The sequence below is a fragment of the Camarhynchus parvulus genome, chromosome 3 (genome assembly GCF_901933205.1).
Source record: "Camarhynchus parvulus chromosome 3, STF_HiC, whole genome shotgun sequence".
In the NCBI taxonomy this organism is placed as follows: Eukaryota; Metazoa; Chordata; class Aves; order Passeriformes; family Thraupidae; genus Camarhynchus; species Camarhynchus parvulus.
Window position 1 is genome coordinate 4,599,242 of NC_044573.1, and position 27,982 is coordinate 4,627,223.

The 27,982-nt window shown below is 46.1% G+C and overlaps 4 protein-coding genes across 8 annotated transcripts; 1 reads left to right on the top strand and 3 right to left on the bottom strand.

Moving 5' to 3' along the window:
• Positions 1-1,563: 1,563 nt before the first annotated feature.
• On the bottom strand, positions 1,564-10,034 carry ERLEC1 (endoplasmic reticulum lectin 1). Of its 2 annotated transcripts, XM_030945186.1 has the most exons (14): positions 9,872-10,034; positions 9,291-9,395; positions 9,119-9,199; positions 8,575-8,652; positions 7,955-8,018; positions 6,846-6,886; positions 4,958-5,181; positions 3,759-3,888; positions 3,284-3,445; positions 2,939-2,998; positions 2,721-2,845; positions 2,227-2,304; positions 1,965-2,040; positions 1,753-1,824 (listed from the first exon to the last, which is right to left on the bottom strand). In XM_030945186.1, exons 2-14 carry the CDS (start codon positions 9,351-9,353, stop codon positions 1,753-1,755), a joined length of 1,254 nt encoding a protein of 417 aa, XP_030801046.1. In that variant the 5' UTR covers positions 9,354-9,395; positions 9,872-10,034. The 2 variants fall into 2 exon arrangements, with proteins under 2 accessions (XP_030801045.1, XP_030801046.1); XM_030945185.1 differs by lacking the exon at positions 9,872-10,034 and having other exon boundaries at positions 1,564-1,824; positions 9,291-9,416.
• A 125-nt stretch (positions 10,035-10,159) lies between these two features.
• On the top strand, positions 10,160-25,048 carry ASB3 (ankyrin repeat and SOCS box containing 3). 3 transcript variants are annotated; one of them, XM_030946038.1, is made up of 10 exons: positions 10,160-10,202; positions 18,043-18,252; positions 18,553-18,714; positions 19,504-19,616; positions 19,982-20,117; positions 20,316-20,493; positions 21,803-22,000; positions 22,789-23,040; positions 23,764-23,897; positions 24,462-25,048. In XM_030946038.1, the coding sequence occupies exons 2-10, from the start codon at positions 18,057-18,059 to the stop codon at positions 24,707-24,709; spliced, it is 1,617 nt and encodes a 538-aa protein (XP_030801898.1). In that variant the 5' UTR covers positions 10,160-10,202; positions 18,043-18,056; the 3' UTR covers positions 24,710-25,048. The 3 variants fall into 3 exon arrangements, with proteins under 3 accessions (XP_030801898.1, XP_030801900.1, XP_030801899.1); XM_030946040.1 differs by having other exon boundaries at positions 22,789-23,034; positions 24,462-24,982; XM_030946039.1 differs by lacking the exon at positions 10,160-10,202 and adding an exon at positions 16,626-16,714.
• CHAC2 (ChaC cation transport regulator homolog 2) lies at positions 11,328-16,780 on the bottom strand. The gene is made up of 3 exons (XM_030946041.1): positions 16,631-16,780; positions 14,723-14,758; positions 11,328-13,189 (listed from the first exon to the last, which is right to left on the bottom strand). The coding sequence occupies exons 1-3, from the start codon at positions 16,763-16,765 to the stop codon at positions 12,806-12,808; spliced, it is 555 nt and encodes a 184-aa protein (XP_030801901.1). The 5' UTR covers positions 16,766-16,780; the 3' UTR covers positions 11,328-12,805.
• On the bottom strand, positions 24,990-27,873 carry MALL (mal, T cell differentiation protein like). 2 transcript variants are annotated; one of them, XM_030946043.1, is made up of 4 exons: positions 27,452-27,873; positions 26,206-26,373; positions 25,864-25,992; positions 24,990-25,529 (listed from the first exon to the last, which is right to left on the bottom strand). In XM_030946043.1, the coding sequence occupies exons 1-4, from the start codon at positions 27,551-27,553 to the stop codon at positions 25,467-25,469; spliced, it is 462 nt and encodes a 153-aa protein (XP_030801903.1). In that variant the 5' UTR covers positions 27,554-27,873; the 3' UTR covers positions 24,990-25,466. The 2 variants fall into 2 exon arrangements, with proteins under 2 accessions (XP_030801903.1, XP_030801902.1); XM_030946042.1 differs by lacking the exon at positions 24,990-25,529 and having other exon boundaries at positions 25,694-25,992.
• Between the last annotated feature and the right edge of the window lie 109 nt (positions 27,874-27,982).

Below are 27,982 nucleotides of genomic sequence, written 5' to 3' on the forward strand. Positions count from 1 at the left end.
AGCCAGCTGTTGGTCAGGAGGGGATGGGAGAGCAAAGCATGTTTCTTTTGGAGGTGGATGTTGGTGCTGGGGCAGCCCAGATTCCAGGCAGGAGTAGCTGTGAGTGTGGAGCGTCCTGTGCAAGGGGAAGTCGGGGCTGAGGAACACCTCGAGGAAACCCTTGAGTCGAGGGTTGGCCAAGAGCCTGATTGCTCACACCATGGCAAAAGCTGCTGTTGGGAGGCACCAGGTGCTGTGACTTCTGAGTCAGGGATGTGCTTCCCCCTCCCTGCAGGGATTTCCCCTCCATGTGGGGAATTCTGACATTCCACAAAATAACTATTCTTGGCTTGCCCTCTGATCTAATCAGCACAAGGAGGGATGAGCAGGAAGAGTCACTGCATTGTGTTCCCTCCCCTGGCACAGCCTGAGGGATGCTGAGGCTGCCCAGAGCTGGGTGACTCCAGTTTTCACCAGGACAGCCTTGATCCAAAATAAAACCATCCCAAGGGATTGTGCAGCTCGGAGCCACAATGAGGGGATCCAGCCAGCCCCTTATGCAGGCAGCAGAAGGTGAAATGCTTCCATCTTTTCCTGCTCTGTGCTGGCTGCTAATGCCTCTGGCAGGCAGGAAGGCTGGGAATGGGGGAATCTGGGTACAAGACTGTTCCATGGGGAAATAATCTATCTAAAAGACTCTTCCCCCTTTCCAGCTCCCTCTGCCACCTCGCTGAGCCTCAGAAATTGGGATATTAGAAGAGCAGTGTCAATTTAAATGCCAAATCATGCTGCTGCTGCTGTTTGGGCTTTCTGCTTGGTGAGACACTATGATGTCTCACCAAGACAGTCCAGCAGCCCAGGGGAGTATTTTGGGCATTATTTGCCCACTCATCTGCCACGAGGCTGGCAGGTTCCTGCCCTGCAGCCATCAGAAATTCCTTTGCCTTGCACAAGGGCTGCAGAAAGGAGAAGTGTGGTGGGCACAAGGAAGTGACCAACATGCTCCAACCGGACACTGTTGCTACAGCCCCGGATGTTCCAGGCTCTGCTGGGTGTTGGCCATTACAAAAATATAATGTAAGTCTACTTCATATCCTCCTGTCAGCAGTGTTTCAACTTATCTGATCCCTACCAATTTACTTCTAGAAATTTCTAGTGCCAGCAAATTAAAACTTCGCAAATGTTCTTGGCGAGGTAGATACACTACAGGGAACTGGACCTGATGGCAGGAAGGATGTTCAGCAAAGTAACAGTCCCTACAGTGTTAAATATAAATAAATAAACTGAATGTCCTGGGAGGCAGCCCAGAAAGAGCAGCTGAAGATGGGTGAGGTACAGTGACAGGAGAATACAATTCCCAGCAGTTAAGAGTGAGGTAACAGTGGTGTTGGGAGACAGCAGGAACAGTAGGAAAACCATGAGTGGTGCTGTGGCTCCTGAGCAGGAAGTGTTGGCTTCACCTTTTCCTTCTGTTGGCAGCTGAACTCCTCCCTTGAAGCTTCAGTTATTTTTGTGCCTTTTCTGAGTCGAGTTTACACCTTAACAATGGCATCAACGAGGGGGGAACGTGCCACACACGAGCCAGGCAGGAAGTGCAAGACAAGGTTTTAATCATTAAAAGTTTATCAATAAGCTCTTATATACACATAGTTATACACAAAGTGGTTCACGAGTCCCTCAGCTTGGAGAGCTGTGCTGGTGAGGCCTTTGTCAGCTCACAGACACTGTTCCCATGGGAATGGCCAGGATTTGGCCTTGGGGGCTTTGCTGTCCTCAGCTGGGCACTGAGAGGAGCCCGTATTCATCTGCTGTATCCAGGATTTTACAGATGACTGGAGATTCCACCTGGAACAGAGAGACCAAACCATGAACTCAGCCCTGCAGGAATCTTGGGAACAGTCACTGGGAGAAAGGGGCCACCTTAAACATAATCCTGGAGATGTGCTCTACTACCAGCCCTGACCTCAGGGAGTGTCTGTACGTACCCCAAGGATGTATTGGCAAGAGTGAGGCTCCAACATGTAAATGGTCACAGCGTGAGGGGAGTCTGATTCTTTACATCTGAAAACAGAGGAAAAATTGGGGAGTTGGTAGGCAATAAGCACACAGTAACATGTATTTCACTGCTGTCTGCAGCATTTTATTAAGTTAACAGCTACTGCCTTCTGAGCCTTATGACAACAGCAGCATTTTCCCCTCTGACCCAGGAAACAGACACAAAACATCACTTTGTAAAAGTCCACTTACTTCAATTTCACAGTCACCTGCCTTGGCTTGTCTGTCAAGTCGCAAACATCTCCATTTCCATAGAAATGAGACACCATCCTGCCATGAAAGATCAGAATGGAAGAGTTTGGGAAGTATCAAACACAATTTTTAAGCAGTCAGTTCAGCAGTGTGATCCAGCACCTCGTCATTGGTCAAGTATTTAATATAGTAATAAACAGCAACTAGTATACTATATTATGTATTATTATACTGTATATTATACTACTGTTCTATATAGCTATTATATTATTATATAGTAAGAGGTTGCATTGCAGTTACTGCAGAGGGAAAGAGTTGCTCAGTGCTGAAAGATTTTCCTCTGTGCCACACCCGAAGTGCTGAATTCCTTATTTGTGATGCTGACTGGGGGGTAAATCTGAACATGCTGCTCTTGGCAGTTTATTTTACCTGTTGATAACCCAAATTTCACAGGGCTGGGCTCTGTGTCCCAGGTGTGAGAGCCTGGTTGGTACCTGACTGTCTGGGTGCCATCCTCTCGCAGGTAGAAGGTCCTGGCCGCGTTCTTCCTCGACCACTCGATGTGCTCCTCCTTGCTCCACGTACCCACCACCACGGAGGTCTTGCCACTTTCCTTATCCTAAAAAGGGAAAGCTGACCACTACACCCTGTCCAGAGGACTGTATTTTCTTAACAGGAACTTAAAGGAACGAACAGAACTCTCTGAACACACCTCGTGGTACTGGTGGACGTATTTGCCGTAGCAGAATTCGTATTTCCACCAGCCAACGCCCTGGGGAGAGGAACAACCTCAGTGTTAGAAAGAACCAAACAGAATCCCTAAAACAAACAGAACACCCCAAAACAAACCCATCCTTTTCCCCCCAGACCCTAAACCAGCTGTTTCAGCTGTAAAACTCTGCATTTGTTAGTTAATGAAAATCCTTCATGGCTAATGCTGTTACCTACTTTCATTTCACTGTCTGCTCAAATTAACATTTCTATTGAAATTCAGTTTAAGATAAAAACTAAACAAGTACACAAATTAGGATGTACTCCACATAGCTTTGCTGCTCACCCCATGGAAGCAGTAGGAGCCACTGAGGAATTCCTTGATGAGCTGCTCATCGGTCAGTTTGGAGATGTGGGTTGTCCCCACCGTTAGCAGCTGGTGGCTCCCAACAGCCACAGGCTTGTGGATGGAAGAGAATTTCTCTTCCTTCGTTGAAGGCATTTCTTCCTGCAATTAAAGGATACAATTAAATCCCCTACAAAGTCTTACAAGTTATATGAAGTTACTGAACACTGAATCAGGCTGGCTGTTTTGGGCAATTTTAGCTGAAAGAAAGAAAATTCCACTCAAAATCTTCACACATTTGTGAACTGTAGGCTACAAAGACTACAAAAATTTAAATCAGGAGCCCACACTTGCTTTGTTTTCCTTCCAAATAGGGTGAGTTACAGATGGTTTCAACAAGCTTAAAGACAAGTGAAAGACTGACATCATCTTACAAAATATCTTAAAAATGGAAAGTAAATGAAACAAATCTCACCTCCTTAACCCTCCTAAAAGGCATCTTCAGCATTTCCTGCTGTTTCTCCAGCTGTTCCAGGTTGTGGGGTTTAAGTGGGGATCCTGGCAGGGACTGGCAGAAGATGTCATTCACAGGGGAAGCCCTGAACCTGCCCAGCAAGGTAAGAACATGTCACTGTCACACCTTCAAGTACAGGAATCAGTGCTCTGAGCTTCTGGATCTGCTGCTGCTCAGGTGGTGCAGGTGCATCGCTGGATGAGATGCCAGGTGTACAGGGAAAGCCCCAGAGGCTGAGGCACTGCTCAGGGCTGTTTTGGGAACACACAACAGGAAAAAAGGTGCACTGAACTTGGAATTTGGGTTGTGATCCCCGTGATGTCACTGGGCAGCATTCCCAGGCTGCCACCTCCACCTTTCCTTTTTTACCAGGGTGACGTAAGGGGGGGAACGATGATCCTGTGTTTATTTTCAGTGTTTCCTGCTGGTGGCCAGGAACCCTTTGGAAGGAGGCAGCAGCTCCAGATTTTATCCTTATCAAGCAACAGAACAATATCCCTGTGCACCTTCTATGCTTTTGTCCTACTGCTCCAGAGGCTGAAGAGACTCACACATTAAACAGATAACAGTGCAACAGATAAGTGCAGAAGATAACAGAGTATGACCAAACCCATCCACATGAGAAAATTTACAGTGGATATCAAACATTAAAAATGTTTTTAGCACTTAGTAACTCCAACTGCCATGTGTTTACAAAATGCAGGATTTTGCCTTCAGCCCTTGTGGCCTGTTTCAGATCCCTGATTAAATACTCACTTGTTCCAACATCTGTGTAAATCCAGGAATCCTGTCCATTATTCCCCCTTGTCTGTATAGCACATTCCCTTTGCAGTTCTCTTTACATCCCTTGGAAGGTCCAAAGACTCAGGGGGACCCTCAGATATGTGGTACAGTTCAGGGAAGGGGAGGAAACAAGAAACCTACACTTCATTTTTGACAAAATAACACTGAAATTGTGAATTCTCCATAAGGAAATGGCTTCTAAGAAGCTCCTCATGTTGGGAACAGCTAAAGTCAAGGTCAAGGTTATGCTTGGAGAAGATACTTTTTGGTTTTATAGACTTTTAAAGTGTACACACATGGTATCTACAGTTTTCAAATACCACGAAGATGATCCCTCAAGAAATCCCAAACCAAGAGGAGACAGAGGTGCTCTGTACCTGTACTTGGGGTGGTTGCAGAGCAGCGGGGTCAGGATCACCACCTCGTACTCACAGGTGGTGACTTCTGCCACGGACAGGATCTCGTGCTTGGCCTCGGGGTGGCAGATGTACATCACTGTGCTGGACCTGGGCAGGTTCTGCCTCAGGCTGCAGGGAGTGCCATTGCCCAGCTCCACGGGGTAGTAGGGTGTCATCTGCCCTTCAATGTTCTTTGTGGGGATCTGGGTGAGGGAAAGGAACAGGTCATAACCACAGCAGAGCTCCTGAGACTCCTCTGAAACAAAAAATGTTATTCCTGTGTGCAGAGCCAGCATCACCAGGTTAAAATCAGACCCTGTGTGGCTGCTCAGTGTTTCTGCAACATCCAAACTGTCCTGGTGTTCACCCCACTGGCACCAGGCTCTAAAGAATCAAAAAAAAAAACCCCTGCAAAGTCACCCTGGTACCTGCACTGCACTTCTCAGTATTCTCTGCCCAGGCTGCTCCTTATCCCACAGCACGGGTGGATGTGGCTAAAGAAGTTAATGGTGTATACAATGTAAATCCCACTTTGTCACACCTTCCAGTCTGCTCCCTTCGGGTTTGCTCCTTTGTGTTCCATCCAGCTCCCTCTTTAAGACATTAATTCCCTAAGTGGTAAATCTCTATCCTGGAATTAGCTGGAGTTCCTGCCTTCCCAAAGCGCCCAAACTCTTTTTTACCCAGGTTGCTTGAGCTGCTGAAGGTTTTCAGTGCTGAACAGGCAGGGGTCTGTGCTAAAAGACAGAGGTGCTTTCTGGGGTCAGGACACTCCAGGGATCCAGGACCTCTCTGCCCCTCACCTGCTCTGGCTTTCAAGCCACGTCACCCTGTCCCAGGCCACTGACTCCTCCCAGAAACTGCTCCACAACCAGTGAAGACATTCACGAGATTAAGGAACCAACATGCCCTTGCCTGATAAGAGATTCCAGGAAATCCTGACATGGCAAGTGCGTCATAAATACTGCCCAAGAAAAAGGCAATAAAAAGACTTCATTTCCTCTGAAGGTGAAGGAAAAAAAAAAGCTGCACTGCAAAACACTTGGTTTTCTTGGCTTTCCAAGAGGCACAGCTGCCACTGCCACCAGAACAGGCCACGTTCTGCCCCCACATGACTTTCAAAATGCTCCTCAGGCCTGGGTGCTGCTGAGAACCCTACATAACCACCACCCTGGGCTATTCCAAAGGCCACAGACACAAAAACTTCATTTCAGCATCACAAACAAGGGGAACTGGCAACAAGGTCCAACCTGTTCTCACTAATTCCAAACTCCAGCGTGCTTCAGGTATTGCCATTGCTCTGCTATAGAACCAGCTGCTCAGGAGTTGAGTTTTGGGGCCTAAACAAGTGGGGAAGTCCTCTAAGGGGAAAGGGAAGCACAGACTATTATGGGATGGGTCAGCAAGTCAGCTCCATCTCTTAGGGATTTTGTGCTGTAGGGCTTTGATAAATTGCAAGTAAGTAATTTGAGCAGCAAGACTAAATAAATTTTCTGAGCTGTGACTGTAATTAAAAGCAAGAGAACTGCAGCTTAGGAACAGTTCCATTTCTTGATATTCATTTTGGGAGGGGAATAATTACATCATCTTATCATTAGACTGGATATTAGGAAGAAATTCCTCCCTGTGAAGGTGGGGAGGCCCTGGCACAGGTTTCCCAGAGAAGCTGTGGCTGCCCCATCCCTGGAAGTGTCCAAGGCCAGGCTGGATGAGGGATAGTGGAAGGTGTCCCTGCCCATGGCAGGTGGCACTGGATATCTTAGAGGTCCCCTCCAACACAAACCACTCTGGGATTCTATGATTAAATATATATATAAATTGCCTCCACTATTGATGGCAGAAGTTAAAACAGATGTTTTTCACTTGCCTCTTTTGCCCCATCTTTGGAATTTTCCTTCTCTTCTTGATCTAGGGAATAATTAAGAACGAGGTAAGTTTGTGCACTTGGAGAAAAAAAAAGGAATCTCACAGAGAAGCTTTTCTGGTTTGTGTATTTGCTGGTGCTTTATACACTGCCAAGAGCCACTTGCAGGTGCAAAAGAGGAAAGAAAGGAAACAACCAGAGATCTGAGGCCCACAGCAAACAGAGCAAAATACACGTCAGCTCATCACAAAACCACCTGGAGCTGGTAGGACAGGCCAAATCCAGCCCTGACAGCAAGGCAGGGCTGCAGAACACGTCACTGCAGCTGTTTGGGAAGGGTGGGAATTGGACAGGAAACAGGCAGGTGCTTTGGAAGGAGCAGGAGGTGCCAGATAGGAAGCAGGGAAAGGACACAGGACACAATCTGCCACCTAAGCAGGAAGGGCAGAGGGACAACAGCCTGACAGCCTCAGCTATGGTCACCTGAGGTCCCATCAGGCTTCAACATCCAGCCCCACAAAATGGGGGACTCCAATCAAAACATTCTGTGCTCTGTGCAGCAGCAGAATGAGGCACCCCTGCACAGAGACTGCACCCACCCACCCAGAAAAGCCAAACAAGGCACGTGCTGAAGCCCTGGTTCTTTCCAGGACTAAGATCCCTCACTCAGGGCTGCAGCCAGAGATCCAGAAGTGGGATGAACAGCACTAAATCCCCCCCAGGAAACTGCAGCATTCCAGTTCATCGCTTCTAGGAAAACAATGGTGTCTGCCTTTCACACACTGGCCTAGAATGAAACAAACACCCCAGCCTAGGTCATGTTTTCCTATTCTGCTTCTGTTCTTTCCATCAACCCTGAATGACCACTTAGCCTGTGGATTTCTTTGAACTAATCTGCAGGCAAAACATGCTCCAAAAATCAGCTATTCCAAACTGCCCCTTGAGTTTGGGGCTCAGCGACCTCATTTCCACCCAAGTCCCACTCTAGGCACTCAAGTATTTCAGAGGATCTGTGCCAGGTTCTCTAAAAAAAGGCCCTCAAACTGGTCAGACAGGAATAATTAAAACCCAAAAAATTCATTATCAGCAGAATGAAATAATCCAAAACACACCTGGTTCTGACAACGGGCTCTTCATTATCATATTCCCCAGGTAGTATTCTTGGATGTTTATTTTCTACAATCAAAACAAACATCAGTTACCAGTTTCTAAGTTATTTCAGGGACTTCAATGTTGCAAACAGATAAAAGAAGTAATAAAAGAAAGGCCCTATGAAATCAGGCCTTGCTCTGCTAAAGTGCCAAAACTAGGCTATCACTTCTAAGTGCAGACAGCTTGCAAGTTCCCATACAAAACAATTTTGCAATTTTGGAAATGAAAGATCATTAACACAACAATCTACTTCTATAGTGAAGAACAAATGGAATCTGTAATAACAAGAGATCTGTCTCATGAGAATCAATAAAACAGTATGTAAACTAACTAAAAATACAGAAGTTTAATTGACATGCAAAATACCATGTACTGAGCAATGAACTAAGTGTATTGCCAACCAGCAAGATTTGACACAGTGCCTTCTGATAACCCTATAAAAATATGTCCTGTACAGTAAAGATGCAGTTTTTCTGCATGAAGAAAGTGGAATTATGGCTAAATTATTACAAAAACTCAAGTCTGCAGGAGCAATTCAGCAGCACTGTGCCAGTGGGAAAGGGGGTTGCTTGCAGCCTACCTGCCCCGTTTCCTTCTCCTCGTGGTACTGACGGATGTGCTTCCCATGGCACACCTCGTAAGTCCAGTAAGATTCAATCTGAGAAATAAAATACATTTTAAAAATTAACTTTAGATGTATTTATACACCACAAAACCACCCAAATGTTGGCTTTTGCAGCAAAATGCTGGAGCACCCTCAAAAACAAGAGCACAGCTAGTGGTCTCAGTGTTGCCCAAACAAAGACAACAGAAAAGACTTCCTTGACTTTCACACAAATAAAACAAAGAAATAAATTAAATGAAAAAAACCAATATTTTTATATGGATTATATTTATATGGATTTTATATATTTTTTATATATATATATATAATTATAATCCATAGCAACCCATTTATCTGAATTCTGACATCTCTAATCACACAGAATTTTGTCAGCAATATTAAGGCATAAAGATTGTGTTTCAGACTGTGTTAGTATTTAATTTACTACCCTAAAACCTTGACATGCACAGGCCTGTAGCCTTTTAATTGGCATTTAATGAACAGGACAAAAGTAACATACTCTATAGGAACAGCTGCTTTGCTTAAAGAGAGGCTCCAGCAGCTCCCCTGGAGTAGGACCTTTATAGTCCTTTTCTTCTTCCTGCAACAAAAGGACATCTCATGATATTGAAACTGACAGTATAAAGACTCAGCTACAGTTTATATTTACAGAATCACTCGCCTGAACTCACCTCGTTGCCACTGGCTATCAATGGCAGGAGACACTTGTACTTCTCTTTATCCACAGTGGTCATGATGATATAATTGTCCTCCTTGTACAAGACACCGGTGGTCGGCTGAGAAAACAACCAACCCATGATCAGCCAGGCAGGGGCTTTTTAATGCTACTCATTAGAAACACCCCTGAATTCCTGAGCGGCGCTTCAGAGTATTTCCTGGGATTTAATTACACCACAAGACGCGAGTTTGGTGGTTTAGCTGGCTGGGAGCTGCTTGCTGCTGCCTTCGCTTTGGATCTTCTACTTCCAACTATTCCCTGATCCCCTCCAGATGCCCGATCCCCTCCATGCCCCCTCACTCCTGCTCTCCCATTTCAGACCTTTACTACAGCCCCCAGCCCCAGCCATCCCCCTTCACCCCCAGCTCTCCCCCCACCGCTTTCGGCACAGGATCCCCCGGGATTCTCTCCCAGCTGCCGGGCTCCCTCCGGCGGCGGGCCAGCCCCACCCGAGCCCCCCTGAGCGCCGAGGCGGCTCCGAGCCCCTCCGCGGGGGCGCGGCCGTGCGGGCCCTCCGGTGAGGGGAGAGCTCACCAGGCTGAGCTCGGTGCCGGGCCAGTTCACCCTGAACGGGATGTCGTCGCTGAGCTGCGGGAGCGCTCGGCCGCCCTCGGCCACCGCGGCCACGGCCGCCAGGAGCCCGCAGAGCAGCGCCGGGGCCGGGCAGGGCGGCCGCAGCTCGCAGCCCCTCCGTGGGGCCGGGGCCGGGCTCGGCGGCCGCAGCCCGCAGCCCCTCATGCCGGCCGGCGGCTCCGCCGAGGCCGCGCCGCGCCGCCGCCACGTCGGCTTCCGGCAGCCGCGATCAACAACCGGGGCAGCGCCCCGCCGCCCGCAGCGGCATCCGGGGCAGCGCTCGCCGCCGCAGGTGAGGGGCCGGGCGGGCACGGAGCGAGCCAAGGAGCGGGGTGAGGGGTGGGGGAGTGATGGAAGTGAGTGATGGAAGTAAGTCAGTGAGTGAGTGAGTGAGTAGAAGTGTGAGGGAGTGAGGAATTTGAATGAGGAGTGTAGGTGAGGGAATGAGTGTGAGGGAGGAGTGTGAGGGAGGCAGGAGTGTGAGGGAGGCAGGAGTGTGAATGAGGGAATGAGTGAGCGAGGGGTAAAATGGGGGCGAGTAAAAGGACGGGGAGGGGAATGGGATGCGAGTAATTAACTTTGGTCAGCAGTGGCAGCGCTAAGGGTTAAACATAAGCAACAGGTACGAGGTTATGAGTGTAAAAGAGCACTTCAAGGGCTCTCTGTGTGTTTCTCTATACACCCATGTGTATATTTGTGTGTGTATCTATACACCTGAGAACCCAAACAGTCTTCACATCAAAGCAGGTTAGGCCAGTCCCACCTGATCCATGGGAAACATGGAGCAGATAAATAATTGAAGGATGTAAGAGTGAGAAATTAATTGGCCATGCTACAGAGAATGCCCTTATTACAGAGCCTTGGAGTTATTCTGGTTGGAAATAGCTTGGAGATGATGGAGCCCAACCCTGAAGTCTGGATTTCCCTCTGCCTCCTCTCTGCATTATCTTCTGTGAATAGTCATGGATGTGCCTGTTGTTTCCCCAAACACTGTTTGAGAACAGGTTTAGCAGTGGCTTTGTGTGCGTGGTTGTGTAGTGAAGCCTACAGATATAAATCTGTATTTGCATAAATAGAGACTGAGCTTAACCAGTCAGGGAAAAAATGAAGCCTAAATGGCATAAAATTTTTAAGGTAACAGATCTGGAAGGGGTTTTTTTTTTTGGTAGGGACCAAAGCTGAGGGCAGAGCAGTGGCTTTAATCCCGCACAGCAAGAACAAATGTATCTATTTATCCTTCCCACGCTTTAATTAATTCCTAATGTGCCACAGTTTATAGCAGCCCCTGTGTGTTGTTTGTCATTTCCAGCCCCAACAACAATTTTATAGCGAGGCACAATGAACACACCCCTTGATGTCCACCCTCAGACAGACACAGTTTAAACGTAACATTTCTGGAAATCTCCAAGCCCGTCAGTCATTGTAATGCGTTTTTATTGCACTGAAGTCGTACACAGGAACGTGTATTATTGCAATGGTTTATGCATTTAAGAAGCAAAGAACACAAAGCCTTGGAGGCAAAGACAGAGAATGTGGAGCTACACAGAATCACAGTACTTAAATAATTAGCATTTTAAAGGGAGGATCAGCCCTGATGGCTCTGGATCCCCTGCCCTCTTTTAAGGAACAAGGATAAGTTTTTGAGGAAAGAATTTTTAAATCTAAAAAAAAAAATTCAAGAAAGCAGAGAGTGCCACTGCACACTTTACCTTCACAAATATAAACCAGGAAGATGTAAAGAACACAAAAGGTCAACCTTTTTAGGGGAAAACCACGCTTTTGTTGCAATTATAGATGCAGAATCCAGGCTTCCAGGCTGCCACTAAACACTTACACATTCCCTGGATGGGAAAACAGGATGTTACGTGGTGTTTGAAACAAGACCTTTTATATTAAGATATAAAAATATACTCGGTTAAAAGTTAATAAAAATAAACTTTTGAGGAGCAAGTCCAAGTTGGGATGGATTGCATCAGGAAGCCTACCAGCCTAAATGGGGCTTCCCAACCCTCTTGAGATGTGCAAACACACCCCTAAGGTTACTGGAGAGAGGGTTCCTCCCTTAATTACCTTCTGTTGGTGAATCCCTGAAATAAAATCTATCCTTGCAGCTGGGATTTTCCAAGAGATGGGGGCCACAACAGCACCTGAAGTAACAGAGATGAAAATTTCTCTTCTTGCTGTGTTGTGACTTCAAGTCATGCTCTTAGTTAATTTTAATGTTTGGGGGTTATTTATATTAGGATTAAAAATTAAAAGGAGGCATTGACAGGGTATGGCTTGGTTGAGCCAGAGTGCCCAGAGCTTTGGTTTTCAGGGCTTGACATCAGCAGCCGAAGGAAGGAATTATCTCCTTTATAATAAAATGGTTTATCCTCTGCATTTAAGGATAAATTAACATATGAAGGGTGAGATGACTAATTCAGTGGCGTAACTTTATTTCAGAGGAGTTGAATGTTGATATAAATGTTCTGCTACAGAATTTAGGCCAACCACTTAAAATTCCTGCACTGTGGTCTGGGATCAGAACAAACTATCACTTAAATCTAAGGAACTTGTTTCTGCATGCCAATTTTGACCTCAAAAATATTCTAAAGATTTATTTTAAACCTGAAATAATAATAAAACATAAAGAGAAGTTTAAGTGGTTGTCTTGAGGTGTAGTCTTTGGATGAAAAGCTGAGATACCGAATTCGAACCTAGAAGACTTTTGCTGCTCTCCTTTCTTGAGAAAGAATGGAAGAATGATTTTGGCAGTTTTAAGTAACCAACTCCTATTCTGAATGCAGCATTAATTAAGATATGCAGCACTAATTAGGACAGCACAATACAGACGAGCATTCCTCCCAGGGTTTAAAACTCTGACACCAGAACCAGGCCTGTTACGAGGTCACTTCACAGACAGTTGAGATTTTGGTGCTTGTTCAAGAGCTCCTTGACCAGTGTCTCTAAGGAGAAGAGGTGCTCATCCACATCCTCGGGCACGAGGTTCCTGATGGAGTTGGCCAGCTCAAAGAGGTACTCGGTGTTCCTGCCGCTGGGCCCGGCGGCGCCGAGGATCTGGCGCGCGATGTCCTCGAGCGGCGCGGGGCCCAGGTAGTTGGGGTTGTCGCGGGTGCCGATGTAGAGCAGCACGTCGAAGGGCTGCACTGACGGGTCCTTGGGGTAGAAGATCACCGTGGTGGTCCTGTAGCCGCCCTTCTCCCGGAAATCCAGGTAGGCCTTCACCTCTCCTTCCTTCCCGGCTGGCAGTCGGTAGGCGACGCCCCACACGCAGCCCTGCCCGAGGAAATGTGGTCAGAGGGATACTCGGGAATCGCTGCATTTAGGCAAAGCTTTCAGGAAACTGATTTCCTGCCTGTCGCAAACATCTTTTATGAAAAATCCTTTCCTTAGGATTTTTCTTCTTGAGAAGCTGAGAGGCTTCAGGAACAAGATGTAAACATTGATTATCTGCTGCTGTAGAATGCAACAAATAGATTTTTGATTGGCCTATGCTAGTTGTTTTTAATTAATAGCCAATCACAGCTTAGCTAGCTCGGACAGAGAGTCCGAGCCATCATTCTTTTTTATCAATTCTTAGCTAGCTTTCTGAAGAAATCTTCTATTCTTTTAGTATAGTTTTAATGTAATAGATATCATAAAATAAATCAAGCCTTCTGAAACATAGAATCGGATCCTCATCTCTTGCCTTAACCTGAGACCCCTGTAAACACAGTCACACCTGCCCTTCTGCTGCTTTCTGCAGTGTTTGTTAAGAGTCCCAAAGTATTCAGTCCCTGCTTTATTCAGGCAATTATCAGTGATCATCCTCGTTCTGCTGTTTTGGGGTTATTCTTTAGATTAGGATTAAAAATTAAAACGAGGCACTGACAGGTTATGGCTTGTTCGAGTCAGAGTGCCCAGAGCTTTGGTTTTCAGGGCTTGACACCAGCAGCCAAGGGAAGGAATTATTTCCTTTACAATGAAATGGTTTATCCTCTGCATTTAAGGTTTTCTTAACAGAGCAACTTCTTGTTTTGTTTGTATCTGGAGTAGTGAGTGATTAGCCTTGGTGCAGGCCACTAAGGAGCTGGCAAAGAGGACACAGAGTTTCTCCCTGACCTCATAAGATTTATGTCTGAAAATGACAAATTTAAATAATGCTGAATTTGCTTTATCCAGGCAATTATCAGTGAAAACAGTGATCGTCCTCTTTCTGCTAAGGCTGAGATTTTCCACAATTTTTTGTTTTGTTAATATTTGGAGTAGTAAATAGCTTGGTACAGGGCACTAAGGAGCTGGCAAAAAGGACACAGCGTTTCTCCCTGACCTCATAAAATTTATGTCTGAAAATGACAAATTTAAATAATGCTGAATTTGAAGGAATTTTGATCAGGTCCCTTGTGTTTAGTGACACTTGGGCAAGGACCTGAGGGTCACCTACACCTGTTACACATCTGAACTGGTGTGGTGTGCTGAGATACCTTCACAATCTGGTCAAACCTTGTGAAGCTGAAATTAAAGCAATTACATTTATCATTCAATGCTGATGTCAAATCATGCATGTTTGATATATCTTTCTATCAAATTCTACATCTCACAACTGGATAGCCAAAGTGATTATTCCAGAATATACTTTAAAATATCCCTGTGGTAATAACAGACCCAAACTACTTCCAGTTTATATTGATTATTTGAAACAATCATTGGTGTAATTCTGGGAAACACTGAGAGAACTTTTCCCTGAAGATAAGACAGTTATCTGCTCGTAGAAAAGCAAAAATTAATGAGTGGAAATGCAACAGGACATTCTGTGCAACAGTACTGTACCTCAGCATCTTCAACCAGGGTCACAACTCTTCCAGGCTAAAATTTAAAAGACAAAATCATCATTCAGTCAGAGGTTTTTGCCCTAAATCATGAGCAAAACCAAACCAAAATGAGAAAAAAAACCAAGGAACAGGAATGAAACGCTCACAGCACTAATGCAGCACAATTCCAGTAAGGTCCAGATCCAGTGTAAGTATTTCTGGATAGTAGCTTTGGATGTGTATTAGATAAAATAAACATGTTAAATTCTGGGTGGACAGTGCCTGTGATACAAAAATTAAAGGCAGTCAGAAATTGGGAGGGTTTGAATGTCCTGGCTTTACGTGTGCTGCCCAGACTCAATTCCACTGCAATTTAAAACACTGACAATTAATTAACAATACAATAACAATGATAATTAAGAGTTTCATTAATGCAAAACTATCCTCAAGGAGTCCTTGGAGCCACACTGGGTGGAGGGAGGATACCTTGCAAATGGTTTGTTTTCCCCAGGAAGTTCATTCTTGTAGGAAAAAATAAGAAGCCAGTTTGTAAATACTGGAAATAAAATAGTTGAAGTTTGTTGTATAAAACTTTAAAACATAAAACCCTATGTTGAACTACATCTGCAGTTTAAAATTGCTGCTTTTGGCATCAAATTAGTTCTCTCCCAGCGTGAGCAATTTATTCCTGACCTGCCTGATAAAATAAGGCAATAAAGCTACATGAACACTAAATGACTCCTATTTCCTGAGCAGAAATGAGTCTGTTCCCATGATACACCAAAGATAACTTCAGTGTTCCTTTTGGATTGTTTTTTCCATAGTCATTGATAGTTCTCTAACTTGTGCACTTGCAATGGGTCATGAAGATTTTTGTGAATTACGGATTAAAGAGACATTCTGTAGTGGATGGAAATCAACTTCTTGCCCTTGCTAGGAATGTCTGTAACTGTTGCCTGAAGTCATTAAATTTAATTTAAATCTGATTTGATTTAATATGAAGGGCAGTACTGAGGAGAACTTCATGTTCAGGTGGGCTGTGTGAAGGAAGAAGGATCTGTTTGCCTAAGGAAGGGCAGGATATTTACTTAATTGCTTGCAGAGTCCTTGTCTTGCCTTGAACTACTCAAAACAAACATTAAGAAACAAATTACTAAATACTTATTGATCAGAGGAATTAAGTACTGTTTGTACTACTGGGAATAATCCTCTGAAAATATTTTTAAAATGCAGCTAACAAGTAATTTGCTGTATATTTGTAAGAACTGTTTTTTCCTCGTTGCTGTTCTTTAATGTGTGTCAGTGGTGGCTCAAGCTGTGTTCTTTGAGCTCTGTGCAAGGTATTTTATGGTGTTTGATATTCTAACGAGTGTTGTTTCATCTGGCCCCTTCCACGAAGCCAAGACATGTTCTTTAAAATAATCCTGATGCTTTTTCTCTCTTAAAGCCGCTTCAGGTTTTACAGTGGAGTTACCTGGGTGCAAGGTTATACCTTATCCTTCCCCCGTGGCTTAAAAACACATGACAGTGGGAATGTTCACTTGGAATTTTAGTTTCTTTTTCTCCTTTTCCAAACAGTGAAGAATTTTAGAACTCCAAATATTTCCTAATCCATGGATTTTCACCTGAGAGTAAAATAAGTTAAAACACAGCCGGGGGTTACTTGGGTCAATAATTCCGGCTTGTCATATTCCTTGTGCACAGCCTGACACCCGCCCCTCACCGAGGGCATTTAACGCCCTGAATGACAGATGCGGGCATTTTTGAGCCCTGTTTAAAGCGCGTTATGTTTGTTGTCGGTGCGTTTCTGTTGGTGTGTTTGTTGCTGTTGTGTTTCTGTGCAGCCCTAGCGGGCGGCTCCGGCCGCGGGGCAGGGCCCCAAGCCGGGCCCGACGCGGCGGCCGCGCTCCCCCCGGCCCCGGCTCACCTTGCCCGGCACCCCGCGGTGGTCGGTGCTGCCCTGCCAGAAGCGCCGGCTGTAGCCGCGGACGCGCCCCACCAGCTTCTCCTGGTAGGGGAAATCCACCTTCCAGATGAGGGAGCCGTAGCCGAACACCCACATGGCGGCCCGGCCCGGCGGGGCCTGCGCAGAGCCGCGGGGCGGCCCCGGCCGGAGGCGGCGGCCCCGAGCGCCGGCGGGGCGGCCCCGGTGCGGCCGGGCCGGTGCTGTGGCGGCTCTCAGGGAGCTGTTCCTCGGCCCGGACAGCCTCCGCCAAGGCCACAAACGATCGTCCCCGCTAAAACCCCTCAGCGACCACGTCCCAAACCCACAACCGACCTCCCCCCAGCACCTGCCTCACCCCCCAATCCTGCAAACAACCGCATCCCCCCAAGCGATCACCTCGCCCCAAAGCCCCCGACCATCTCTGCCTTCAAACCCCGCAAAGAACCACCCCTTAACCCCATAAACAACCATCTCTCCTCCAACTCAACCTCCCCTTAAATCCCCAAACACCTTCCAAACAACCACCTCACCTCAAACCTCAGCCATCTCCCCTCAAAACCCACACACGACCTTCCCCAACCCACCCTGTGATAAATTGGGTTTCATTTCTCACAGCCCCAGGTGTGAAAAATGTATATTTTATGATTGGCTTTTCGCAAATATTAAAATTAATATTATATGTATTGTGTTAGAAAGTAATGCTGTGTTAATTCTCTTAAGTTGTGTGTTAAATATATTTTTAGGTTATAACAAAAAATAGAAACTGGGCTATGTAGGATACTTTTTTTCCCAAAGAAAGGACTTGCACTGAGATAGCAGCCACAGGACACCTAAATCCTTCAGAGAAAGAGAATTTATTGCTCCATTATCAGAAGAAATGAACTTCTTCCTGCCTGGCTCAGGCTTGAAGGCGCCGTTTAGGATTCAGAGGAAGAAGTCGACAATGACCAGACAGAATCCTGTGTGTGAATGGAATTTATGCATCATGTATGAGATGTATGAATGTACAACAGGTTATTGTTTTTAAGGATTAATCCTTGGTTAACGTGAGTCCTTTTTCGGGCTTATGCTGCCCAGAAAGGGTACCTGGACGTCCATAACTCTTTGTTTCTATTGTCTCGTATTGTCCTAATTCAAATTGTCCAAATTATTATTACTCTAATTGTATTACTATTTTTATAACCATTTTATTACTATTAAACTTTACAAAAATTTTAAAAACAAATGACTGGCATTTTTCACACCAGGCAATTACCTCTCCCTAAGCCCCCCAAACCACTATCTCCCTACAAACCAAATCCTCTGCCAAACAAACGAAACCACCCTCATATCTATATTGTACCAACACACATCTCTTTTTTTTTCCTCCCTTTACTCCTTTCCTCCTGCTGCAGAGTTCCATGCAGGGATGGATTTTACAGAAGCCTATTCGGACAGGTGCTCGGCCGTGGGCCTTGCAGCCAGAGAAGGAAACGTTGAGATTCTGAGGGAATTGATAAATCGAGGATACAGCGTCGATGTCCCGGATAACAGGAGGTGGCTGCCCATCCACGAAGCGGCAGCACACAATTCCAGTGAGTGCCTGAAGCTGCTCATTGATACAGGTAAGGAAAACCTAATGGGAAATGGTGTGGTTTTGTGTTAAATTACCCTGTCATAGAAAATACAAGTTGCATGGATTTATCCTGTTCTTGTTTGGGGATTTTTCTGTGTAGTTTCCCAACTGCGCTAAGTAGAAATTGACATATTGCCGTTCATGGGTGATACTTGAGGTGATAACAGCATATTCATGGGTATTCCATAGGCCACATATCTCAAATAACTCTGTTATTTTCGTAAAAAAATTGTATTTTGTAATTCACTGCCAAATATCCCTTTTTCCCCCTCATTATGCTCCTCTGCAGCTCCAGCTGATGACTACATCCACTCGAGGACGTTTGAAGGGATGTGTGCTCTGCACCTCTCAGCCCGTCACGGCTCTGTGGAATGTCTCCGGGTTCTCCTGGAAGCTGGGGCTGACCTGGACAATGTCACCACCGAATCTGCCACCACCCCACTCTTCCTAGGTGACAAGAGCTTCCCTCAAGTCCCAGAGTTTGAACTCACCAGTTAAAACTCGAGTTTCTCCGAGTTTAAACTCACGGGAGTTTCTTACTTGCCTGCCGTGTTGCAACTTTTTGTAGCCCTAAATAATTAGGCTTTAGACTCAGAGGTGTGGAAATAACCTTTTGCTTATGGGTAAATCTGCTTCAGACAGTGTTTTAAAACAAATTATAAAAGCAAATTATAAATTATAAAAGCAAATATATTTTCTGCATCAAGCACAGAAAAACTTTAGGAGGTTCAGGATTACATCTGTATGAGGCTTTTTCAAAGCCTTTTTGATTTTTATAATTCCTCCCTAATTCTTTTGTAAAAAAACTTATTTTTGACATTCCTAGTTTGGCAGTTAAAGTCCATTGTTTTAGTATTTTTTCTGTTACTTATGTTTGACCTAATTGAATGCTTAAAACCTTTGTTAAGGAGAATCCTGAGGGTCTTAATCTTCTGATTAAATACGTTTATCGGTTTACTTGCCTCTGTGCCCAGACATCATGTGTGCCATGTTACCTTTGTTTCCAAGTCTTTTCCAAGTTTGGGGGAATTTGGCATCATTTCCATTCCCCAACACTGTTTTGAGGATCTAAATATAAAAGGCAAGCAAGTATATAATGGGCTAATTTGAAGGAATTATAATTGTTGTTTCAGGAAGTTGGCAGTGAGACATTTTGAGCTTTTAAATCCAAGTACTTGAATTATTTCTTTTTCAAGTCCTTCAATAAGATTTTTTTCTTTTTATTACTGTTCTATGGAAGCTGTTGAAAATAAACATACAGAGGTTGTCAAGTTCCTGCTCCAACACGGAGCAAATATTGAAGGTTCTCATTCTTGGTCTGGATGGAATTCTTTGCACCAAGCTTCCTTTCAGGTAACCTGTGAGCACATCGTGTAATTTTGGTGTAACTGGTGTATTCTGGGGGATAATAATTTGTTTAATAATTATTGCATTTTTGTCGGGTAATTTTTCCTAACCTACTCTAGCAGGCATAAGCTTGTAGTTAAAAATATGTTGGCTTAATGGTTCTGACACATACAAATGACTTTATCATGTAAGTGTGCAAAAGTGATCAATTTGAACTTGCCTAATTTCTTTTACCATTAATTTTTAAGTGTATCTTTAGGATATTGAATATATTATGGGTTTTATTATTTCTATCTGGAGCGCGTGGGCAAAAACGGATTGTGTGATTTCCTCGTTTTCCTGCTGGTTGAGAATAAAAACATTGATTTCAGGGTTCCACTGAGATAATGCAAATGCTCCTGGAGAAAGGGGCCAGCAAGGACTGTCGTGATGACTTTGGAATCACCCCTCTGTTTGTGGCTGCTCAGTATGGCCAGCTGGAGAGTCTGCGCCTGCTTCTGTCCCACGGTAACCACCATCCTCCATTTCCCTGGCCACGCTCCCAGCAAGTCCCACTGAGTGCAGTTGGAGCTCTGCTCCTGCACATCATCATTTCCAATGTCAGAGGTTTTATTTCCTTATTGCTGAGGAGACCTTGCTGAATTTGAAGCCACCCTGTGAAAGATAATGACTGATGGAGGTGACTTTGGTTTTGTCTTGTGTCAGGTGCGGACGTCAACTGCCAGGCCAAGGACAGGGCCACTCCCCTGCTGATTGCTGCGCAGGAGGGACACCTGGACTGTGTGAAGCTGCTGCTGGCTGCAGGGGCAGACCCAAACCTCTACTGCAACGAGGATAACTGGCAGTTACCCATCCATGCAGCAGCTGAGATGGGCCATGCAAAGTAGGTGGTTGCAGAGGCATTCAGACAGAAGGTCCTGGTCACACAAATCTGATCCCCAAAGGAGGAAGTTCAGCCCTAAAAGGGGGGAAAATTGAGTGTTCAAACTGTAGTTTAGAAGTTCTGATTATTTTTGTATTTTAAGTGTCTCTTAATAGTTTCTTCCACACTGAGAGGTAGTAGGTTTAGATAAAATATTAATGAAAAATGCTTTCCTGTGAGGGTGGTGAGGCCCTGGCACAGGTTTGCCAGAGAAGCTGTGGCTGTGCCATCCCTGGAAGTGTTCCAGGCCAGGTTGGACAGGGCTTGGAGCAGCCTGGGATAGTGGAAGTGTCCCTGCCCATGGCAGGGGGTAGAACTGGATCGCCTTGAAGGTCCCTTCCAACCCCAACCATTCTGTGATTATATGATTTTTAATTCGGCATCTAACCTGGGTTTGATCCATAACCTAATGAATTTAGAGAGATTTCCACAGTCCTGAACCAGATACCAATTCACTCCATGGCCATTTTACTTCTCCATTTAAAAATGCAAATAACCGTGTTATACATTATACATGACTTGAACAGCTGCTAATTAGAATTCTATATTAAGTAGCAGAAGTAATTATATGCAAATATTGAATTAGCTGGACCAACCAGAAAAAATCAAAGCCACAAAAACAGTTTCTTTAATCATTCCAGAGATGCATTTGCAGCTTTGCCCAATTTCAGATATACAAGTCAGTTCCACAGCAGCAAGCCAAGAGTGGAAGGAAGTTTTGGGAGTAGACCACTGGGGAGAAGGATCTCTCAGGAACTCCATGATTCACACATGGACAGCACTTAAGTTTATAAATGATGACACATCACTGGCAACTCTTATGCAGCACCAGTAGGTGCCAGCAGCAGAGGAACTGGTGTTTGCCACTAATGTGATGTGGCCTGGGGTGTGAGGTGTGAACAGAATGATTTTTCTGTTTCACAGAACTAAGAATTCGTTTCATTTGCAACTCACATTTACAGTTTGCTTCCAAACTTCCTTGGAGTTGGGATTTAATGTGCAATGGTGTTCTGTTGCTGTAAAAAGAGTTTCTGGGTAACAGTAAGTAGCTGTCCCTGGTTTGATTTAAAATACTTCTTTCCAGCCCAAATCCATCCCAAAGCACAACATTTGCCAGGGGTCTGTGTATGGAATTATAAAGCTGCAAATTCAAGAGTGAAAAAACCACGATTTTCTTCCAAAGCTGCAACGACCCTGTGAAAAAATAGCCGTGTGTTTAAGATTAATCATTGCAATGAGATCAGAAAGCAGTGGTTTTAAACACCTGCAGGATACTGGAGCTGCTGATTCCAGTCACTGACCGGCTGTGTGACAAGGGCGAGGGCAAAGTGAGCCCCGTGTACTCCGCGCTGTACGGCGGGGATGGCGAGTGCCTGGAGATGCTGCTCAAGCAGGGCTTCAGCCCAGATGCTCAGGAGTGCCTAGACTTCGGCTGCAGGTCCCCCATGTGCATGATCTTCCAAAAGCAGTAAGCAAACATCTTCTATTTTGGAGTTATTCGTAATCATATTTGCTTTAATTAACTTACTTTAAACATGTAGTTTCCCGCCTTCTTCCCTCAACAGCTGTCTATCATCTAATATTTTTCCAGAATTTCAGTGTCTTCCCCCTTTGCAGACACTCCTTATTATTCCCATTTCCTTGGGAATATTAATGTGAAGCCCTGCAGTGTGACTCACTTGCTGCACTAAGGAAAACATCTTCAAAAACGGCTTTTGAATCCTCTCAGATTTTAACAGATTATTTCTTTGTACATGGATTGAAATTTATTTATTTATAATATATAAATATTTATTATAACATTTATAATATTTTTTATAATTTTATAATTATATATAATTATATAAAATATTCATATTATTTATGGCTGCCATTTAAATTAATGAGGTTTGTTAGTAGTGAATTTAGTTTGTGACCTGCTCCTGGGAAGCTGCCTTTAAAAATCCTTGGACACCATTTTTCCCTTTCTGTCCTGGTGTTGCTTTATAATAAATAATTTAAGAAGGGATGCAGAGCAGGTGATTGCTCTGTGAACAAGGCAGGTAACACATGTCACCACTTCTGTGGAGTGATGTGTCCTCTAATCCCTAAAAGACAACACCAGTCACAGTCTCAGCCCTTATCCTATTGGGGGTAATGATAAAAGGATTTTAATAAAAACATTCTGAAGTGTTTTATTGCAGACAGATGTAACAAGTGGTGGGTGCTTTCTGAGGCAAAGCTCACAGGATGCCCTGTTCCTTCTCCTGCTCACAGGTATTACCAGTTCATTGATGTCCTGCTGAAATATGGCATCACCCTGCGTGGCATCAACTTGGCTCACTGCCTGTGCCATAAGAAGTTTGCTCTGTTCCGGCGCTTCCTGAGGTTCGGCTGTTCCCTGCCCTCAGAGGAGGAATTAACAGACTTCATCCTCTACAGCAGCACGGTGCAGAAGGAATACAAGGAATGGCTGCCCTGCCTGCTCCTGGCTGGCTTCAACCCCGTGAATTTCATGTGCAGGTTCTGGTAAAGCAGGGAGCCTTGTCTTTATTTACTTAAACATCCCATGCTAATGTGCAAAGCTGCTACAGGATGGCCCTTGATAATCTGTTGCCACCATCAGGAACGGGAGGGGTTGTGGAAAGTCTGAAATAAATCATTCACACGTCACGTCTGGAGACAGTAAAACAATTTTCTTTAGGAAGAAAGCCAAACTGGAAATTGCCTTTCTCTAGAATAGCAATAAAGCATCACTTCCCAAGTTTATGTCTAACATCTCTACTTAACCCCCAAATTTAGCTGCAAATTGTGTGTGTGATACTTTAATACAGCCATGGTAAGAAGAAATTTCAATGGGAGAAATAGGTCAGGAGGGATGGGAAACAAATGGGAAATGAAGCTGGGCCAAGGCTGGGAGGAGAGGAAACGGATGCAGTTTGAGACTGTTTTGTTTAACACAATGTGGCAAAAATTCCAGTCAGATTTTTTTATTATTATTATTATTATTGAAGTTTTTCCACATATAAACAACAGCTTGGTGATGTTTTATATTTAATTGGGCACTACAGGATTAGAGTTTTTAAATATTTGTATTTTCTTCAGGCTGTAGTAAACACACCACAAGTTTGCTACTCAGTCACTGAATGAATGTCACTGTCTTTGTGTATCACATGTGATGCTTTTTGGTCTTTTATTCTGTAATCTACAAATACTTTTAAAAGGTATTTTAGAGAAGTCTTTGTTACACAGGATTTTCTCCATGAGTGAGGATGTCCTTAATTTTGTCCTGGAGTTCATGAATTGGAGCAGACTTCCTCCAATTGTGGAGCAACACCTTTCCCAATACAAGGAGAAGTTCACTTGGACTTCCAAGAGCCATTTTGGTAAGGAATACAGGCAGGAAAATAGTGTCTCTGTGTGTCCAGCTTCCAGGCTGCAGGTGGGGAGATTTAGGAGATGACAATATGACTTAGTTATGTTTTGCTTCTCTAATTTGATTTGTATTTCCAGTGAGGCATCTGTCCTGTTTTCTAAGCATTGGACAGTAATTAAATGCAAACCATAAAAATCAAACATAATCAAAATGTGACCATCCAAAAAGATTCAATTGGTTGTGCAGGAATTTTTCATAGTTCAGCCTTCAGAAAAGCAGGTCATGTGTTATGTGACTGAGAAACTGCACTTTGGTGTCTTTGTTAATGATTCCTTTCGAAGAAAATTCTTCTTTAAAAGAGTCTGTAAGAATTTTTAAGCTGTCCAAGTGATAATGTCATTTAATAATATTTCCTTTAAAGTGCTTGAAGCTAATGAGGATGTTTTTGGAGTTAAAAAATGGGAGTTATTTGAGAAAATGGAGATTAAGTTCACTCTTGATTTCCTTTTTTATTAGTAAATATATTGGTGTAGTAATAGCTGCTCTGTGTTTGACTTGGGATTCCACTTTCCAGCCTTCCTTCCTTCCCTGTCCCACCTGTGCCGCCTGGAGATCCGGTCCCTGCTGCGGAGCGAGCGCCTGCGCTCGGAGCGCGTGATCCGGGAGCTGCCGCTGCCAGCCTGCCTCCAGGACTACCTGCTCTACCGGGATGTGCTGCGAGCCTACAGCGTCCCAGAGCTGCAGGACTGCCTGGAGCAGGGACAGGAGGGAGCTCCTTCCAGTCACTCCGAGGCAGAGGACACGGAGGAGGGACAGCAGTAACACCAGCGCTCCGTGACGGCGGTGCCGGTGCCTGGACTCCACAGCCACAGGTTTTGTAATGGGAATCAGGAGACACGGGAGGAGAGCTGCTGTAAATGTCTGTTCTCCTCCCATGTAATCATTCTTTTCACGCTGTAGTTTTGTACTACATCTAGAAATTTCCTATGGGTTCTATGATTTGCGTGTTTACAATCTGTTGTAGCTTTGTAAGTGAACATTTTCTGTTTCTTTTCTAACTCTTGGGAAGTAAAATGAGCTTTTTCAGTGAACACAGCTTACAGAGTAGTCAAAATCTGCCCATTGACACTTTATTCCAAATACAACGTTTACCAAATGAAACCATCTGAAAAGTCAAGGAACACAATCTTGTATCATTGTTATGAACTTGTGTTGGGGAGGGATGGAGCTGAACCGGAGAAAGGCACATTACATAAGAAAGGAGATTTTTTGCTGAAGGAACGGTGATTTTTTTTTCTCTTCCCATGGTTGTCAATATTTGGCAGAATGTCAGTGTTGGAGGCTTGGGGCCTGCACCCAGTCCCTCCCCTTGCGAGTCCCTCCCCCAGACAAGGCAGGAAATGTCCCACAGGCACGCCAACGCGTGCCAGCAAAATCCCTCCTGTGACGAAGTACAAAAGGACTTGCTGTTCCCGAGGCCTGGTGCCAGGGCTGGAGCAGGGACACCTTGGGATGACAGCAAGGTCTCTCACACTGGGAAAGACCTCGTCCTGTCAAGGTGAATCTGGTGCTGCCAGGATCACTGGTAGTAGATGCTGAAGGCGTGGAGGATGTACAGGAAGGTCGTGAGAAAGGCGAAGAACTGCATGAGAGGAAGAAGAGGAAGGGTCAGCTGGCAGAGTCAAACCCCATCTCCTCCCAGTGCTCTCAGCATGGGGAAGCCTCCCAGCCCAGAGCTCCCTCCAGCCTCAAAGGAGAGGCAAAGCCTCAGCTTTTCCCAGCATCCAGCCACATCAGGCTGTCCGTGAACTGGTGCACCCTGAGAAGCTAACGCCAGCTGCACAACTCACAGAGCTGAGGAGCTGAAGCTCTGCCCTGTTGGCACTTGGGGTGGCTCTGCTGTGGCTTTAGCACGTGCTGCTGCCCTTGCAGGGGTGAGTGTGTGTCCTGCAGCCCGGCAGGTGCTCTGGACTCACCGATGCGGCGCTGTTGAGTTGGTAGTTGAGGGGCGCGTTGGTGCCGAACTCAGAGTTGATGGTGGCGTTGGCCTGCAGGACAGCGGCGCTCATGTACAGAATGGCCGTGGTGCCATGGTACAAACTGTCCTGCAAAACAAGGCACCTGTGAGTGCCCCAGAGGGGAACAGGGGCCTGGAGAGGCCTGGGACCGAACCCTCCCAGGCAGTATTTCGCAGCAGAGCTCCCCTGGACTTTCCAGTCAAGGCAAAAGGAGGAAAGGGTTGGTGGGTCACCAGCCATGGTGATCCTGCGCCCTCATTGCTGCTGCCAACATCCACCCATGTTCCATCCCCTCCTTACCAGCACTTTCCAGTTCTCGCTGTTCCTATGGAAGCCGAGGAGGTAGCTTAAGAGGAGCAGCAGGGAGATGAGGCAGGAGGTGAGGGACACGTACATCACCCATCCCTGCAGCAGCGGCAAGGAGACGGAGGTAGCAGCGACGAGGATCCACACCCAGGTCCCGCAGACCTGCCGGGGACAAACAGGCGCCTCTGATGAGTGTGGGATGAGGAAAAGCTCTTTTCCTCCCCAGTTCCCTCCTCGCCTCCCCCCTGGGCCAGCTGCAGCAGCCAGCGGAACCCCTGCATCTGTCCCAGAGCATCCCGGTGCTATGGGAAGCAAGCAAGCAAGTTGGCACCAGTTTCCCTTAAAACTCATGGGAAATGAGTGTTCACACGAAAGGGAAGGGTTTGCTGCCGCCTTGCAGACAAGGAAATGTCTCACCCCGAGGGATTTGGTGGAGAAGCCAGAAAATGTGCTTTTATCTGGGAAAAGTGAGCAGTTGTCGCAACCCAGCCCTGTCCACTTGTTAATATCCAGGGCTTGGAATCACAGCATGAGGAAGTCTCCTCTCAGCTCCACGCACCAGCCTGGAGCGAGTTGCTCGCTCCGGATCCACCCAAAATATTTACTGAGCACAAAAAGCCCACGAGGTCATCGGGATGAGCCCGTGCTGCCCTGTGCCATCCCAGCTGCAGTGGGTGAAACCCCTGGAATTGCAGCAGGGAGCTGAGCCTGCCACCACGGGCAGGGATTGTGCCTGTGGAGCACAGGGTGTGTGGGTTGCCAGCCCCGTGCACCATGACAAAGTACATCAGGTGCTATCTTGGCCCGGTCCCACCGGATGCCCTCTGGACCCAGAAGCAATTGAAAGAATCATGGAATGTCATCACACATTACCAGACGCCCAATTGCCTTCTACCCCTGGAACGACTTGATACAGAGAGCAAAATTGCCTTGATTTTCAAGCCATTTCTACAGAGAGCTGTTTCATGATAGCAAGAGCTGTAGTCTGCCCTGGATGAGCCAGCAGCTCTTCAGCCTCTCCCAGCCCCACAGCAGCCGGTGACCCTCACACGGGCTGTGATTGGAGCCGAGTGCGCCTTGTCCTCAAGCAGTTCCTAAAAACCCCTTCAGGAATACTTTGTGCCTTCAGCATAAGCTCAAAGACAAGATGTCACTTCCCAGTCAGGATGCCTTCAGGATGGCTTCGGGGGATTTTAGCCAGGAGCGGGCTCCGTGAGGCAGCGGAGCGAGGCATACTCACGATCTCCGGCAGCATGAAGGCGTAGGGGATGGTTTTGAAGACGGCGGCTCCGGAGGGCAGGGCGGGCTGCGTGGAGGCTGCGGAGGGACCCACCGAGGCCATCTCTGCCCCGCTGACAGCGCTCCGCTCGGCTCCGCTGGCGCTCGCCCGCCCCGCGCCGCTCCCGTGCGGGATTTAAGGGACACGCCCGCGGGACGTAAGCACAGGAACCGGCCCGGGCTGGCACCGCGCCGCTGCCCCGGCCCCGGCCCGCCGAGCCCTGGCACCGCCCGAGGCTGCGGCCGCTTCGTGCATCCCCCTGCCAGCCGCGATGGGACACACGGGACCCCGGCCCCGCCGGGCACCAGTGCAAGGTCATTAACTGCAGGGGGAAGGAAAAAACTTCCTACACCTTGCCGGCACAGAAACGTTTCCTGCAAACAGTTCTCTTGGCACGCTTCCAATCCTGAAATATTTTAGCTTCCACTGTTGTTGCCTCCTCCCCTTTCTGTTCAGGTTTCTGCTCCGCAGTCACGTCAGACCCCTCCACAC